General features: G+C 44.6%; 1 protein-coding gene across 1 annotated transcript in view; it reads right to left on the bottom strand.

Annotated features, from left to right (window-relative positions):
• Positions 1-17,451, bottom strand: part of XPO5 (exportin 5) — a 226,620-nt gene that overhangs the window by 168,740 nt on the left and 40,429 nt on the right. The window contains 5 exon segments of the mRNA XM_030195864.1: positions 3,886-3,962; positions 4,185-4,370; positions 15,071-15,097; positions 17,158-17,228; positions 17,231-17,339. Coding sequence (XP_030051724.1) covers positions 3,886-3,962; positions 4,185-4,370; positions 15,071-15,097; positions 17,158-17,228; positions 17,231-17,339 — 470 coding nt within the window.

Below are 17,451 nucleotides of genomic sequence, written 5' to 3'. Positions count from 1 at the left end.
TACTGCTCTAGAGAAGTATATAGAAGAGAGTGTCAACTAGAGCATTGGTTCTGTGTTGAGGTAGATGAGTCTCCAAGATTGGAGAAAGTTCCTCTGCTGATGTTGATGAATGCGTCAGTTGTGTTCGTGAAGCACCTGCCGACTGACATTGAGCCGATGGGTGGGACCTTTCCCGCGACTGTCTCTCCAATGTATTGACGAGCTGGGCTGAGGATGGCGCAAGCACCCTGTAAGCCTGTATGGACTGTGAATGCAGTAGACCTAAGAGCTCCTCCTTGAGCATAACCCATATTACATCTTGTAGAGTAGGTGTCTGTACCGACTGAGAAAGTGGTGTGGACGCAGCCCGAGTTATAGACTGTGCAGGAGTAGCAGATCTCAAAGACCTTGGTTCACGATGAGAAATTAGTTGGAGAGAAGGAGAGCAGTCACTGCTGCATGGACCATTCCCATGCATTGAGGATGTCGATGCAGGGGAGGTGTTGGCAGAGTGCCTAAAGGGAGATCCAACAGCGAGGTTTTTATGCTGCAAGTCCCTCCATACACATAGCACTGATGAAGAAGATGAGGTTGCAGTACTGAGTCCAACACTGGACCGTCATGATGTTGTGCCCCCAATGTCGACACCGATGAGGGTTTCGTGTCAAGTGCCAAATCCCCTGCCATACTCAATGTGGATGCTGATGTTGATGCAGAACTAAAACATTTTTCACAATGGACTCTGCAGGCTTTCATGGTCCTCACTTGTATGTGCAGCAAGAGGCTACAATGTATGTCCCGGTGCTCTGGACGAAAGCACTGAACACACAAGTTAAGGGGTCTGTGCCCAAGATGGTCCTACTGCATGCATCGAGTACACTTCTTAAAGCCACTAGGCACCCTCGTTGATAAGGAAGAAAAAAAATGGCTGATGAAAGGTTAAAAGGCTCTATGGGCTGGGGAGCTCAAGTTGTCGCATACCTGAAAATGGTTGATGTTTCCTGGGCAAAAAAAGGCTCAAAGGCTCCAAAGGCCGAAAAATGAAAAATAATTTTTAAAATGAAAACAAATTGAACAAAATTAATATACAGAAAAAGAATAATATGAAGGAAAGTTATCCTGAAAAAGGGAAGGCACCAAAGTTAAAAGTGACACACTGAATTGAGATTAGAAAACCAACCTCTCTGCTCCGTGGAAAATGACAGACTGCTGGTCCTATGCTTGAGCGCTGGGCAGGAAGGCACCCACGCAAGTGCAGTGGAGGCACGGTCTCAAAGTTTTAAAAGAGACCGTGCACTATGGCAGTGTCTACACCGGGCTCCATGGATGACGTCACCCATGTGTGAGAATATTATGCCTGCTAGTCCTCAGAGGAAGGCCCTCTCTTATCGAAGAAGCACTTACATACTTCTGAAGATTGTAATCAGGGAAGCCTCCAAGCTGCTACAGTGGTTGCAGATGATTGAAGCAGTTTCAAAAGCACTGCATGTGGAGTGTACCAGGTATTTCCCAAGCCTTTCTACTTCTAATAAGCATGCTTGGATTTTTCTTATGAGCTCTTAGTAAGGAAATCAGAACCCCCCCCCCCCCCCCCCACAGCAGTATGGAACACACTAAAAACTTTCAGACAAAAGGTTACAATGTATTACGTCAACAAGCAAGAAAGAACAGGCTCATATCTCTGTGTCACAAAGCAGTCAGGATGTGGAAGAGGGCCATCTTCTAGGGGATGCTACATGAGCCACAAACCTCTTGAATCATGCAACCTTGTGGTCGCCAGACAAGGGCGTAGCTCAAAAGATTTTTTTGAGACTAGGGTACCCCCCTCCACCAATAGATTTTTGCTACTCTTTTCAACAAGAAAGTACCTCCAATCTGTTTTGATCCCATGCCATACTAGCATGAGATGCTTTTCTCCTCCACGGGGGGGGGGGGGGGGGGGGGCTTCTATAGGCATATGCTCCAATGCCTCTCATTTATTTACATTTTTCTTACACCTTTTTCAGTAGTAGCTCAAGGTGAGTTACATTCAGATACACTGAATATTTCCCTGTCCCTGGAGTGCTCACAATCTAATTTTGTACTTCAGGCAGTGGAGGGTTAAATGACTTGCCCAAGATCACAAGGAGCAGCAGTGGGATATTGAAACAGGCACCTCTGGATGTCAAGGCTGGTGCTCTAATCACTAGGCCACCCCTCCACTCTTCAGAATATAATTGATGGCCTGTTATTCTTGCATTAAGATGGAGCTATATAACAAGTGCTCATCTATCTGATCAAGAAATCCCATGCTAACATACAGGGGCATAATCAAAAGAGAAGGGCGCCCATATTTTGACACAAACCGGGAGATGGGCGTCCTTCTCTCAGGAACGCCCAAATCGGCATAATCGAAAGCCGATTTTGGGCGTCCTCAACTACTTTCCGTTGCAGGGACGACCAAAGCTCACGGGGGCGTATCGGCAGTGTAGCGAAGGCGAGACAGGGGCGTAGTTAAGATGGGCGTCCTCGACAAGCATTTGGCCGACTTTCCTTGGTCCCTTTTTTTTCACAACCAAGCCTCGAAAAGGTGACCGAGCTGACCAGATGACCACCGGAGGGAATCGGGGATGACCTCCCCTTACTCACCCAGTGGTCACTAACACCCTCCCACCCAAAAAAAAAAAATAATTTTAAAACATTTTTTGCAAGTCTCTATGTCAGCCTCAAATGTCATACCCAGCTCCATGACAGCAGGTCCCTGGAGCAGTATTTAGTGACTGCAGTGCACTTCAGGCAGGCGGACCCAGCTCCCCCCCCCCCCCCCCCCCCCCCCGTTACACTTGTGATGGTAAATGTGATCCCCCCAAAACCCACCCGAAACCCACTGTACCCACATGTAGGTGCCCCCCTTCATCCCTAAGGGCTATGGCTTGGATTTGGTCGTTTTTGAGATGGGTGTCCTCGGTTTCCATTATCGGCGAAAATCGAGGTCGCCCATCTCTAAGGTCAACCATCTCAACATTTAGGTCGACCATCTCTAAGGTCGACCTAAATGCTGAGATTTGGGCGTCCGCGACTGTATTATCAAAACGAAAGATGGACGCCCATCTTGTTTCGATAATACGGGATGCCCCACCCATTCGCGGGAACGTCCTCAGAGATGGGCGTCCTTAGAGAAGGTCATCCCCGTTTGATTATGCCCCTCATAGTAAATGTCGGCATCCAGTCTGCCCAACAAGATAAACTCAATTGGAAGATACTGGAGCAGTTTTTAGAAGTTTTAAACATGATTACAGGCTGATGGGACAACTACACCCAATGAAAGTCTGGTTCTGCTTTTTGCAACTGGCCCCATAAGACTCTGGTAACAGTTAAGCCAAGTCTGCAAGTCCAGCTGTAGACTATGTATGGATACAGCCATTTTTTTCCTTGAACTTCTCTGCTTTTTAGAAGGCCCAAGATGACTGACCTAAGCTCTACCTATTTTTGGCGCACACAGGGAATGCCTTCGTATGGTGAGGGCATTACTCCGATTGGTCCGAGTAGCATGACTCCTCCCAAGAATCATTCTGGAAGAAGTCTTCTGAATAGCAGGAACCCTCTTGGGACCTCTTAATCTGTCTTTCTGATTCCATGAGGTATCAGCGACTTCATCTCATTTCATTCCATTTTGTTTTATGCATAATAGACTAGGTGATTCTCGCTGGGAAGTGACATTATGTTGAGAACAGCAGAGCAAAAAAAAGCTGGAGCAGAGTTGGAGAAGTATGGTGGCCAAATAAAATGTGAAGTTGAATAGGGGCATGAAAGAGGCCAGAAGCAGCAGCAGGAATGTGATACAGGAGGTTGAAAAGCTCATGGACACGGAGTGGGACAGAATAAAGACTTAAGCCACATAGGATGAGAGAGTTGAAGAGTACTCACTGTGCTGCAGAGAGTATGTAATGCATGGCCACATCTTCAAACAGGACCATCAGCGGCTTCCTGTCTTCTAGCTTTCCCTGGATTGAATACAAGAAAAATCCTGCACTATGACAACCTCACTGAGATTCCATGAAACCCTACAACACTTCTGGACACAGACAATCCTATTAGCTTTCAATGAAAAGAAGCTATAAATATAGTGATTTGTGAAATAAGCCAAATACGAACCAGGCAGCTGCCCACAGGATGAAATATGCTATTTAAAAAAAAAAAAAAAAAAGCCTGGTGATAATGCTCACCTTCCTGCTAACAGCAATCAGTAGACACTCAGCAGCTTCCACCTGCAGCTCCACCTCATTAAGAAGAAGGCACAACATCTCCAGCAGCTTACACTGATCTGCGGTGATATGGATCATAGCTACCCAGTCAATGTAACCAGCCAAGGTGTTCAACACTGCCACTGCCACACGACAGTTAGCCTGGGCCTGTGAGAAATGACAACAAAGCAAATGTAAACCATTTCCACCCTCCTTTATTTTACAGGTTACAGCACAGGTGACCAGGTGCATCATGATTCTTTGACCCAAGGATGTGCCATTCTTCCCTACCCCATAATATGTGGCACAGAGATTAATACTCAATCTCTTCCTATTTCTCACTTGTGTGTCAAAGGAGAAGGTACTCCACTATTCTTCAGCTGACACCTGCCAGACAGTGGTTCCAGCAAATCATACACTTAGCGGATGCAATGTTATGTCTATTAGGTTTTTATTCTGGGTCTATGTTTTTATGTGATTTGTCATTAAATGCTGAGAATAAGAATTTCATATTGGAGGAAAAGAAAAGAAATGATGATGGGGGCTGGGACAGAGCTATAGTAACTGTGGAGGAGAGAATAGCAGAACCTGCACCAAATGACCAGCTAGAGGCACTTGTCTCAATCCAGCTATTAATCTATGGAAGTCTGGTAAAGTTTTACCAGCCTTGAAGTTAGAAATATCTTAACTTTCCATCACAAAAGTTAGTTACCATGGTGGTCTGGCCCTCAAATAGGCAGACAGTTGTTGGAGATTTCAAGGCACCAGTGAGGGAGACAGTGGGTGGTTAGGGGACAAATAAAAAATGTGGTTCTACTGGCTAATTCTCTTTCTAAGAGTCCTATCACAACAGTCCAAAACACATAGGTCATGCCCATCTACCACCAGATAGAGAAAGAAAACAAAGACTTCTGAACTTCTCCCCTATACAGTACACCATATAGCCTCCAAGACCTCAGCTGTATCTGAAACAAAGCATATGCAGACAACACCCCCCCCCCCCCCAACATTACGTTCAAGGTACAGTGGAGCTATTCCAGACGCTCTACATGCCCACCTGGGAGAACACTGCAAAAGGTACCCCCAAAAAGAACAAAAATAAATGTTTTCAAAAGGACAGAAAAGGTCTTGGAGCAAACTAAACAAATAGAAACATGCTAAAGAGGAAGCCTACATCAGGGAGGGATGATGGTTAGAAGAATGCTTGGATGCATAAGGACAGGAATTCCCTGGTGAAACCTCATTTGGAGTACAGTGTATAATTCTGGAGACCACATCTTCAAAAAGATATGTCAGTGCAGAGATCAGCTACTAAAATGGTCAGTGGTCTTCAGAAGGCTGGGTTAGGCAATTTTTGCCACAGGGTGATGAGACTGTATGAGGTCCCACAGCACAACTGCAGGCCAACAGGAGTTATTCTGACTTCTTTGTTATAAAACGGTGTAGAAGGCAAGTTTTCCCACTCCCCCTCTTTCATTCTTGCTTTCTGTAGAGCCCCTAGCAGAAAAATATACAAATGAATAGCGATATTATGAGGATTTGGGTTGGGACAAAGGAAAACAAGATGGCCTTGTTTGCAGATAATATTCTTTTGCATATTATCCTCCCACAAATTACTTTGCCCATAATCATGCAGAAATTAAAGCAATATGGTATAGTAGCAAGTTTTAAAGTAAATCTTGATAAAACCAAAATCCTGGGAATCATTACCACACTGATTGAAGAGGCTGCTTTGGCTATGGAATACCATTTAAGCAGGCTAGAGAGCAGTTTCGAAATTAGTTGCCAATACTGGTCCATTCTTAAAGCCTCAGTAGGTCATAGTAACTTAGTATAGGTCCCTCATCATGTTAACCATATCAAGGGTGTCTACTCTATTGCAGATTTTTATATCATATGCAAAGAGGCAAACCTTATCAGATAGCCCTTCAGCTATATTGCTTACAAAAATGTTAAGAAATGGCCCCAAGAACTGAACCTTGCAGCACGCCCCTGGTAATATCCTTTTCCTCAGCGTAAACTCTATTTACCACTTCCCAATGTCACTCTCCACTCAACTAGTTCCTAACCCTGTCATCATTTTAGAACCTATGTCAAGGGCACTCAGTTTATTTATGTCATCTATGCTGAACTGTGTCAATGTCTGAAAGCCTTTAGAGCATTCCAGATTGCCTGGAGCTCCACAAGATTGATCTGAAGACCTTTTTCCTGAAGGGACCATACTCCCCGACTGTGAAGCCCATCTACATTAGCTTCCCAACCTAGGAGAGATGTGTCAGTCATCAGCACTTTTTGTGGCTGAGGAATTTTGAATGGAAGTCCCAGGGTCAAACTGGATCAAACACTCCACACAGCAGAGAGTGAACAAGGTCTGGAGACACTTGGATGACATCTTCCAGGTCTCCCAAAGCCTGGTACCACTGAAAGGCTAGGGTCCATTGGGCTGATGTCATGTGAAGGCGGGTCATGGGTGTCAAACTGTGGAAGCCATGTGGCCTAACAACCTCAACATCTGCCAAGCCATGACCCGCTGAGATTTGAACCTGAAAGGCCAATGCAATTAGAGTGTCCACCCTTGTCCCTGGGAGGAAGGCTTGAAACCTTCTGCATAATCGAGCAGCGCTCCAATGAATTCCTATTGTTATGCAGAGTGATGATAGGACCTTGGGTAGTTTATAACGAACCCTAGTAGTTCTAGCACCCAAATAGTTCTTTGCATGGACTCCACAGCACTGTCCTCCAACGTGCTCTTTACCAGCCAATCGCCAAGGTAAGGGAACACATGGACTCCCAGTCTGCATAGTGACACTATGACTACTGGTAGACATTTGATAAATATCCTGGGAGCTGACACGAGACCAAAAGGCAACACACAGTACCAGTAGTGATGTGTTCCCAGCTGAAACCGAAGATACTACTGATGGGCTGGAAGTATCGGGATGCAAGTATATGCATCTTTTAAGTCCAGGGAGCATAGCTAATCATTTTTCAGACTCATGGAGCGAAGGGTGTCCAAGGAAACCATCCTGAACTTTTCTTTTACCAGGAATTTGTTCAGGGCCGTTAGGCCTGGGATGGGATGCATCCCCCATTTTCTTTTGCACGAGGAAGTACCTGGATAGAATCCCTAACCCTTCTCCTCGTGGAACGAATTTGACCGCATGGGCAAGTAGAAGGGCAGATAATTCCTCTGCAAGTACCTGCTTGTGCTGAGAGCTGAAGTAATGAGCTCTCGGTGGGCAACTTGAAGGTTTTCAAAGACAATTTAGTGCATATCGAGATGGACTATTTGGAGAACCCACTGGTATGAGGTTATAAGGGGCCACCGTTCATGGAAAAACTTCAGCCTCCTCCAGTCTGGCAGGTCATCCAGTATGGACACTTTGACAGCGGCTATATGCTCTGCTGGAGCCTGTCAAAAGCTCGTCCCTTGCTTAGGCTGGGGAGCAGCATGGGTATTAGGCATACGCTGTTGACGAGAACAAGCGAACTGAGGTTCAGCTTGAGCAGGCTGGTGAGAGGAAGTGACGTATCTATGTCTCTGCGAGTAGTAGGCACCCTTTTTCGACTTGCCAAAAGATCTCTTAGCTGAGGAGGCTGATGCAAAAGGCACCCTGCGGGAGAGAGAAAAGACGGTATAAGTATGTTTTTTGATTTGGTCAGCGACTTCCTCAACCTTTTCTCCAAAAAAGGTTCTCTCCAACAACCTCTGCTGAACCGACTGTTCCAAATCAGAAACAAGCAGCCATGTAAATCTGTGCATTGCTATACTTTGAGCAGAGATCCTAGAAGCCACGTCAAAAGTGTCATAGGCGTTCCTGGCCAAGAATTTTTGAAACACCTTCTGCTACTTAGCTAACTGGCGCACTGGCCTGACCTGTTCCGGTGGGAGCCTGCCAAGCCCATCAACTTGTGCACTGAGTCCCGCAAGTAGACGCTCCTACAGAGCTTTCATGATGGTATATAGGATACAAGCATTGAGGACTGGAACGCCTTCCTCCAAACGGAGTTCAAGGTCCTAGCCTCTCTGCCTGGGGGCACTGAGGCATAGTCTCTAGAACTCCTGGCTCTCCTGAGAGCAGACTGCACCACTGCGGAATTGTGAAGCAACTGAGGCTTATCGAAACCAGGTTTTCTGTGGATCCCGTTTTGGGTGTCAATCTTCTTGGGCATGACAGGGACTGAGGGGACTCCCTTGAGTACCTCGTGGAGAGGGACAGTCACAGCCTCCCTAGGAGGACGCGTGTAGTCCTGTATCTCAAGCATCTTAGCCCTGGGCTCGGCCTCCACTTCCAAAAGAAATGGAAAATAGCCTCAGCCATTTCCTTTACAAAAGAAAGGAATGAAAGGCTCTCCTCCGGAGACTTTCAATTTGAGAGGAGGGTTCAGAGAGATGCCACAGGACTCATCCTCCGAAAAGCACCATGGATCCTCCTCTGACTCCCAGGAGCGTTTCTCATCAGTGTCAATCAAAAACTCCTCTTGGGAGGGCTGAGACCAAGCCTGCCTCGACTTGGAAAAATCATGTGCCTGAGAGGGGTGTCGAGGAGTTGGCTCTCACCTTGACTCCGGCGAACCTTCCACCACCAATTTCAAAGGGGTACCAGCTTGGGTGGCAGTCTCACCGGAACTACACGCAGCACCAGAGGCCAAAGCACAGGCTGAGGGCCAGGCAATAAATACATTTTCCAAAGCATTCTATAATGAATTACTATATTGCATAATAGAGAAACTCTATAATCAAACAGGGATTTTCAAACTTATTCAATGTATATTCTACGTATTCAAGGAAGTTTGAAAAATTAGTTTGCGGGTGTCTCTCCTTGTTGCAAAAAAAGATTCCTCTAAAGAAATCCGCAATATCAAATTAACCAACAGGGAACCTCAAAGCCTTATAATATTTGCTTGTTAAACTACTAATATGTTTTACCACTATCATATGACCCATGTTCCTTCTGTAATGCTAAATGTATATTTTCTTATATGTTTCCACTATTCATGATGTATTGTAAGCCACATTGAGCCTGCAAAGCGGTGGGAAAATGTGGGATACAAATGCAACAAACAAATAAAGCTCCAGATAGGGAAAATACATAACATCAAATTAGGAGTAAGGTAATATCATTGGTCCCAGTGAGGAGAAAAAAGAATCATACGCAAAAAATCATAAATGAGAAAAATGGGAAAATTAGGTTCTTACCATGATAATTTTCTTTCCTTTAGTCATAGCAGATGAAGCCATTACGTATGGGTTATGTCCATCAACCAGCAGGGGAGATAGAGAGCACTCAAACTTTCTCAGTGCCCTCTTGGCCAGCTAGCTCCACTGCCTCTTCAGTATTTGAAGCTTCCAAAGCAGTATGGCAAACCGCAATGGGAATCACAAGAGCTTTCCTCACAGCGAACGATGGCCCATCACAAGGGCATGAACTCATAAAGGAGGGAATGCACATCCTCATGGAGAGAATAAACTCATCCTCCTTATTGTAGAAGTGGAGGGGAACACACGCACCTCCTGGAGGGAATCACACATCCTCCCAACACACTGGAGGGAATGAACTCATCCTCCTATTTATAGAACTGGAAGGGAACACACGCGCCTCCTGGAGGGAATCAACACATCCTCCAAAAAAACATACTGGAGGGAATGAACTCATCCTCCTAAAGTTAAACTGAACATGAATCCTGAAGATTGTTTTCCAACTTTCTCCCAAGGAAGGAACTTCAGGAAATTAGAACAGAACCTGAAAAACCCCAATTTACAGCATACTGACAATCCAACAGGGAGGGCTCATGGCTTCATCTGCTATGACTAAAGGAAAGAAAATTATCATGGTAAGAACCTAATTTTCCCTTCCTTGTCATCAAGCAGATGAAGCCATTACGTATGGGATGTAACAAAGCAATCCCTAGATAGGGTGGGAACAAGCCACACCCCGCGCTAGCACTTGTGCTCCAAAACGCGCATCCCTCCTGGCAGCCACATCCAGCCTGTAATGTCTGGCAAAGGAGAGCTTAGAAGCCCATGTTGCTGCACTGCATATCTCTTGAAGAGAGAGTGCTCCAGTTTCAGCCCAAGAGGAAGAAATCGCTCTAGTAGAATGCGCCTTAAAGGCTACAGGCGGCACCCGGCCGGCCAGCAGAAAAGCTGAAAAGATAGTCTCTTTGAGCCAGCGGGCAATAATGGCCTTAGACACTGGAGACCCTCTGCGAGAACCTGACAGTAAAACAAACAGATGATCAGAAGTCCTGAAAGAGTTAGTAACTCGCATATACTGCAGCAGAGTCCTGCACACATCCAAAAGGTGCAGCTGCCCAAAAGATTCTGGAAACTCTTCCTCTGAAAAAGAGGGCAAGAAAATAGGCTGGTTTAGGTGAAACGCTGAAACCACTTAGGCATAAAGGAAGGCACGGTCCGAACCGTGACTCCGGACTCTGAAAATTGCAGAAATGGGTCTCTACAGGACAGCGCCTGGAGCTCTGACACCCGTCTCGCCGAGGTAATGGCCACCAGAAAAACGGCCTTCAGTGTCAAATCCTTCTCCGATACTCGCCGAAGTGGCTCAAAAGGAGATGCCTGCAGGGCTTTCAAAACTAGCCCCAGGTTCCAAGCTGGACAGGGTGCTCGCACGGGAGGTCGGAGCCGAAGCACCCCTCTAAGAAACCGTGCCACATCTGGGTGAGCAGCCAAAGACACGTGGAACAGCGCTTAACATTGTCCTCAGCCATCGCCGAAAAACGGCGGTAAAATCCAAAATGGCGGTTTCGCGCCAAAATCGCCCCAATCGCGGGCCCACCCTGGAAGAGTTGGAAAACACTCTTACCTCAAAGGATCTAGCGTACAACTACGATGCTGCTGAAAATCAGGTCAAAAACCTCTGTTCCAGCTTCTCTGCGTTTAAAAACGCGACGCGACTTTTTTTTTTTTTAAACGCTGTGAGGAAAGCAGAGGTATTGAAGACTCTGGAGGCTCAGATGAGTGGGAAAGGCAGGGAAAGGGCGAACCTATATGCCTGCATCCACTGTTGGTGGGTAAGGACAGGGAAAGCAATGCAATATGTCCACATCCACGGAGGTATGGGTAAGGCAGGGAAAGGGCTAACCTATGTGCCTTTAAAGTGAAGCTGCTTTAGCCTCCAACACCCCGGTTAACAACTGGCAAGCCAGGAACCACCTCCCGGCAGATTTTTCTGGAGCTCGAGAAGCTGCAGCCACCCTGCTAGGGGAGATAGAGAATACTGAAGAGGCAGTGGAGCTAGCTGGCCAAGAGGGCACTGAGAAAGTTTGAGTGCTCTCTATCTCCCCTGCTGGTTGATGGACATAACCCATACGTAATGGCTTCATCTGCTTGATGACAAGGAATGGATGATTTAAAAAACTCTTTTCCTCCTGTATTTAACACAGTGAGAGACACCTTACAACAAACCAATTGAACGGGATGAACCCGATACACACTGTGCACGACTCGACATGAATCATTCAATAAACTGGAACATCCCCCCCCCCCCACCCATATACACGCTCATAAACAAGCCTAAACACTCTGTTATATCCCAGAATCGCTTACTGACAGCCAAGCACCCCCCACCTACACTTCGGGATTATATGTTCATTCAGATAATAATTCAACTGCAATTTAGAATATATTTATTTTTGTTACATTTGTACCCCGCGCTTTCCCACTCATGGCAGGCTCAATGCGGCTTACATGGGGCAATGGAGGGTTAAGTGACTTGCCCAGAGTCACAAGGAGCTGCCTGCGCCTGAAGTGGGAATCGAACTCAGTTCCTCAGTTCCCCAGGACCAAAGTCCACCACCCTAACCACTAGGCCACTCCTCCACTATATATGCAGATAATATTCAGTTCCTGGTCTCGACTGATGATTCAATAACAGATATATTTAATCATTTGAAATTATATTTACAAGTGATTCAGTCATGGATGAAGGCTAATCATTTGATGATGATGGTTTCAAAAACTCAGATTTCTGTTGTTGACTAGTCATTATCCCCCAATATACCTGATGAAAATCAGGAATTTAGGGGTAATGACAGAGTCCTCCTTATCCAAGAAGTGACAGGTTCAGAAGATAATCTAGGATGCATTTTTCAAATTGCGGTTACTTAGAAGATAAAAATATGTATTATCGCAGGATAACTTCAGGAAAGTGATTCAATATTTTGATTATTGTAACTGCCTGCTACTTGGGATAAGAAAGAACCAAATTTGGGCATTGCAGTGGCTCAGAATGCCGTTGCTAGGGATTTAACAGGTAGTGTATGCTACGAACATCTCTCTCCTGTAATGAAAGAACTTCACTGGCTTCCGGTGGAGTGTAGGATAAAAGATTTTAAATTTTGTTTTCTAAAATTTGACTGTTCAGGTATCTACTGTTCTAATGACTAAGTTACATATCTACCAACCAAGGCAATCTTGAAGAACAGCAAATAAGGTATTATTGAATGAACCAGCTTTTCATATGATTAGGCTAAGAGAGTATAGAAATATAAGTTTTTATTCAGCAGGTCCAAAGTCCATAAAGCTGAGAGAGATTCAAGGATTCAGCGAGTCTAAGAAGGAACTTAAAACCTTCCTGTTCCTGAAAGCTTATTAAAAAGACTGATCAAATAGGAAGGGGTGACAGGCATGGATAAGATGTTAAATAAATAAATAAATAAATAAATAACACCTCCTCTCCTGCTCCCTCTGGAGCCAGCATGGGGTGGAGAAGGAATCTGCAAAATTGCAAACATTCTTTTGCTGCTGCAGGCAGCAAGGGCTCCCTGGCACACAACTGCAGTATTCCAACTTGTAGCCGAAACAAGTGTAGGGTCCCAATAAACTGTTTTTGGTGCTCTTACTACTGTGTTTTCACTACTGGTTTTTTTGGACTTCCACACTTGTGTACTTTGCTACACAACTGCAGTTGCATTCCTGCCCAGCCAGCCTCCAACTTCCCACTGAAACTTTCACATGCTCAGTGTGCCCTACTGCAGCAGGAGCTACATAGTCCCAAGCTCCCTTGGTGGCCCCTACAGCAAGAGCACCACAAGGAATGCCTGGTCTGCACCTCTATAAACAAGCCACACAGCCAAAGCCACAATCAAGCTCCCTGCATCCCTTCTGGTACTGTGCTCAAACCACAAAGGAAAAATGGACTGCTCACAGCAGTGCTCTTGGTTCTACTACTGCCACCAATAAAATGCATGCAGGCCCCACGGCCTGATCAGCCTGTCCTTCTGTCCCCACCCCCCACAGAGCTAACTACCACAGTCCTCACCTCGGGGGGGGGGGGGGGGGGGGGGGGGGAGGAGAGAGAGAAAAAAATAGGGAAAGGACTATCCTTTCTTATATTTTGATCTCATACATCAGTGATATCTAATTTTCTCATACCTCACACTATCTGCTTTTGTCTCACCTAGATTGTAAACCGCACTGAACCCAGAAAGGGGATATTAGCATTATGCAAGAATCAATTTGAATTTGGATTTGTTCAGGTATTCTCCAAAGGACTAGGCAGAGAGTACCCCTGTCCATAATCGACTGGTTCTCTAACCAAGCCCGGTTTTCTAACCAAGCCCAGAAGTCATCACTAACCAATTTCTAGAAAAAGCTGCACAATTATGGCTGTCCTCAATCTGCTGGAGGCAGATAATACTGGGGTGCTGGTGACTTCACAGGGGTAGTTCCCATATGAGGAAAGGCTAAAGAGGTTAGGGCTCTTCAGTTGGAAAAGAGATGGCTGAGGGGAGATATGATTGAGTCTACAAAATCCTGAGTGGTATAGAATAAGTGAATCGATTTTTTATTCTTCCAAAAAGTACAAAGACCAGGGGACACTCAGTGAAGTTACATGGAAATACTTTTAAAATAAATAGGAAATATTTTTTCACTCAACGAATAGTTAAGCTCTGGAACTCTTTGCTGGAGGATGTAGTAACAACAGTTAGCGTACCTGGGTTTAAAAAAGGTTTAGACAAATTCCTGGAGGAAAAGTCCATAGTCTTATATCAAGACAGACATAGGAAAGCCACTGTTTGCCCTGGGACTGGTAGCATGAAATGTTGCTACTATTTGGGTTTCTGTCATGTACCTGTGACCTAGATTGACCACTGTTGGAAACAGGATACTGGGCTAGATGGATCTCTGGTTTGACTCAGTTTGGCTATTCTTATGCCCTATATAGGGCAGGAGATCACAAACCTTTGTTCTCTGCCTCCATAAGCTGGAAAGGAGAATAACCATCTGTTCTTAACTGATCAAAGGACAATGTATTATTTATTTATTGCATTTGTACCCCACATTTTCCCACCTATCTGCAGGCTCAATGTGGCTTACAGAGATTAGTTCTGGCGTTAACATCTATACCATCTTAACGGCAAAAAAAAAAAAAAAAAAAAAGCACACTAGGTGGTTTACAACTTAAAACCTCTGTGGGGCTCAGGACATCAATGATGGACAGATCTCTGTAGGGCTCAAAGCACTTGGAGAACTGGTGCGAAAAAGAGGGACTCAGGTCAATAAGGTACTGATGGGGTGTACAGGCTTCATAAATACTGCAGAGAGCTGGACACTAGTACTGGAGAGGTTCTCAAAAGGTTGCCCCTCTCTCACCGCTGAAGTTATTTGGAAACCAAAATCTTTTGAAAACTTTATCAAAGAAATGGATGCCTAAAGCTCAGAAGCTTTAGCAAGACCTGAATTACTTCTGCCTTTGTCTTAGGCTTTCCAAGAATCTTCAAAGAAGTGAAGCCAAAAAGAAGTCAGCAATAGGTTCCTGCCCACCAAGCTCTGACTTTGGATGAAATATGGCTTAACAGATTGGGATAGGATTTCTCACTCTTCTTCCTGCTGCAACAATTCTCACCTTGGACTCTTGAGCAGGGTCAGCTTTCTGTAAAAGAAATACAAATATAGTTATAGTTCATCATCAAGATATTAAGGAACCTTATATTTTGTGTGGAGAAAAAAAGGTGAACAGTCTCTTTTATAATGTAAAAGTTAATGACTAGCTTGAATGGAAGACTGCTATGAAATAATCAGAGGTATGCGAAAGATCAGCTCTGCCGTAGAGGTGACCTCAACACCACTTGGCACATGATAAACTCTCAGCTATGTCTCATACACAGGAGAGGGGTGAAGCAACTCAATAGGCCTGGAGATCAATGATCACAATTACACAACAGACAGGAGCTGGATTTGCACCTTGGAATGAGTAGGTGCCATGAGTAGGACTAACCTGCTAGCAGGTAACGAGCCCCCCAGCTGTGAGGTGCAGGACTGTGTAGTGACCTCATCTGTGTGGTGCAGTATAGTTTTTCATTCTATGCTTTTACAAGCCTTATCTGTACACAATAAAAACTGCAATATATACTCATCACAGTGGGTATACTGAATCAGAATTTACAAGTCAACAGCTGTTTTCAGGGTGCCACTGGAGACCTATTAATCACAAAACTAAAATTCTCCTTTTTCTTCAGAGACAGCTCAAGAGCTGGAGATAAGCACAGAATACTATTGCTTCATTGCTCTTTCTGTGCTCTTCTGTATCTGTTCAGCCACTTACAACAGACTTCTGGGTCACAATCCCCAAGTTAAGCATGGCTGTACTAACATTTCAGTATTCTATATCAAATTCCACCCCCTCCCCTTTCTGTTTCCAAAGGGGCATCATATTCAGACAGCCCATATCCTCATAAAGAAAAAAGGGAGGCATAGGGATAGACAAGTCTCTGACTCCATGATAAGAAAGTGTGAGAGGTGGGGGGGGTGGGGGGTAGGGAAGAGGTATGGACAGAGAAAAACTCTGACCTCATAAGGAGATGAGGGATTGTAAAGACCAAACCTTTTGATCCCATAAGGAGTAAAGAAGGGGAAGTGACGACTAGAACAGGAACACAAAAGCCTCAGTGGGAACTGAGTCAGGGAAGCCTGTCTCTATAAGATGAGATAAAGAAAAGGAACAACTTTGCACAATGAGGGGGTGAGAAGTGCAAACGAATGGAAGAGAGGGGTCATTCTCCACATCTGTAATTAATAAAAACAGAGTGGACAGATGTAATAGACCTTAAGTTTTAATTCTGTATAAATACATATAATGTTTTCCGCTTTCTATATGATGTCCCTTCAAAGACATCAAACTTAAACCACTAAGAAATTCTAGGAGGTGGGCAATTTATAAAAGCTTATCTACCCAACAATTTGGCCCCAAACGACAATCCTTATCCCTCAATTAGTTACTGAAAGGCTCAGTAAATTCAGAGTGGTAGGGAGGTAACTTGACCAACACCCAATTAGACTAAATTTGGCTACCAATAAATATAAATTACTACTAAAAAGAGGCTTGTGGAGTAGAATTCAGCATACTTCAGAAACTGAGGGTCATGAACACATGTCAAACAAATCCCATAAAACACATATAGGGTGAAAGGGATTTGAATGCTGTTGGACACAAAAATCACCAAAACTTGGTAGAGTGTGGTGGGCCCACATTAGAAACAGACTGTGGCAGTAAATGGAATTCACGCTGAAGAGAGGACAGATGCCAGAATGATACAACAGGGATCAGTTATGCAACCAGCGAGTTAAAGACTGCATGTTACTGTTGGTCAACACCATTGTCTGCACACTGAAATTAACAGAAGCAGGCTGCTTGATTAGCTCGTTTGAAATTGTGTTATTGTCATGGCTAGTGCTTACAATGTAACGCTCTAAAGAGTATATGTTGTTTGCAGTGTTACACAAATTATTTCTCAATAAAATTTAAAAAAAATTTAAAAAGAAATTAACTGAAGCCCACTTAAAAACAAACAAACAAACAAACAAAAAACATACTATAGAGGTCACTGGTTAGATACTGGCACACTGCAGCAGAATAATTACTCCATGTGTCTCCTGTGCCTGAAAGATGTTCTGGGGAGAAGGCAGAGCACCACACCAGTAGATGTATCTTACCAGGCGCCTATACTTGTTCACACTCTGCTGAAGAATGAGAAGAATAAAGTTGACGATCTTGTCCATATTTGTGCCAGAGTTTGCTGGATGTCTCGCCTGCGCTGTGTGGGCAGTGTCTGGAAAGTAACCACATCTTCTGCTAGCCTCAGCAGGATGAACATCACAAGCTCTGTCTGTGTCTCCTGAGAACCCAAATACAAAGAGCAAATTATGAGGTGTCATACCCAACAATTCAATCCACTTTTCCAGTTCTGGCCATAGAAACATGTAAACCAAATATATAAAATCTTCCAT

This window comes from Microcaecilia unicolor, chromosome 3, assembly GCF_901765095.1.
Source record: "Microcaecilia unicolor chromosome 3, aMicUni1.1, whole genome shotgun sequence".
NCBI classification, from domain to species: domain Eukaryota; kingdom Metazoa; phylum Chordata; class Amphibia; order Gymnophiona; family Siphonopidae; genus Microcaecilia; species Microcaecilia unicolor.
This window is presented reverse-complemented; position numbering and strand designations above follow the sequence as displayed.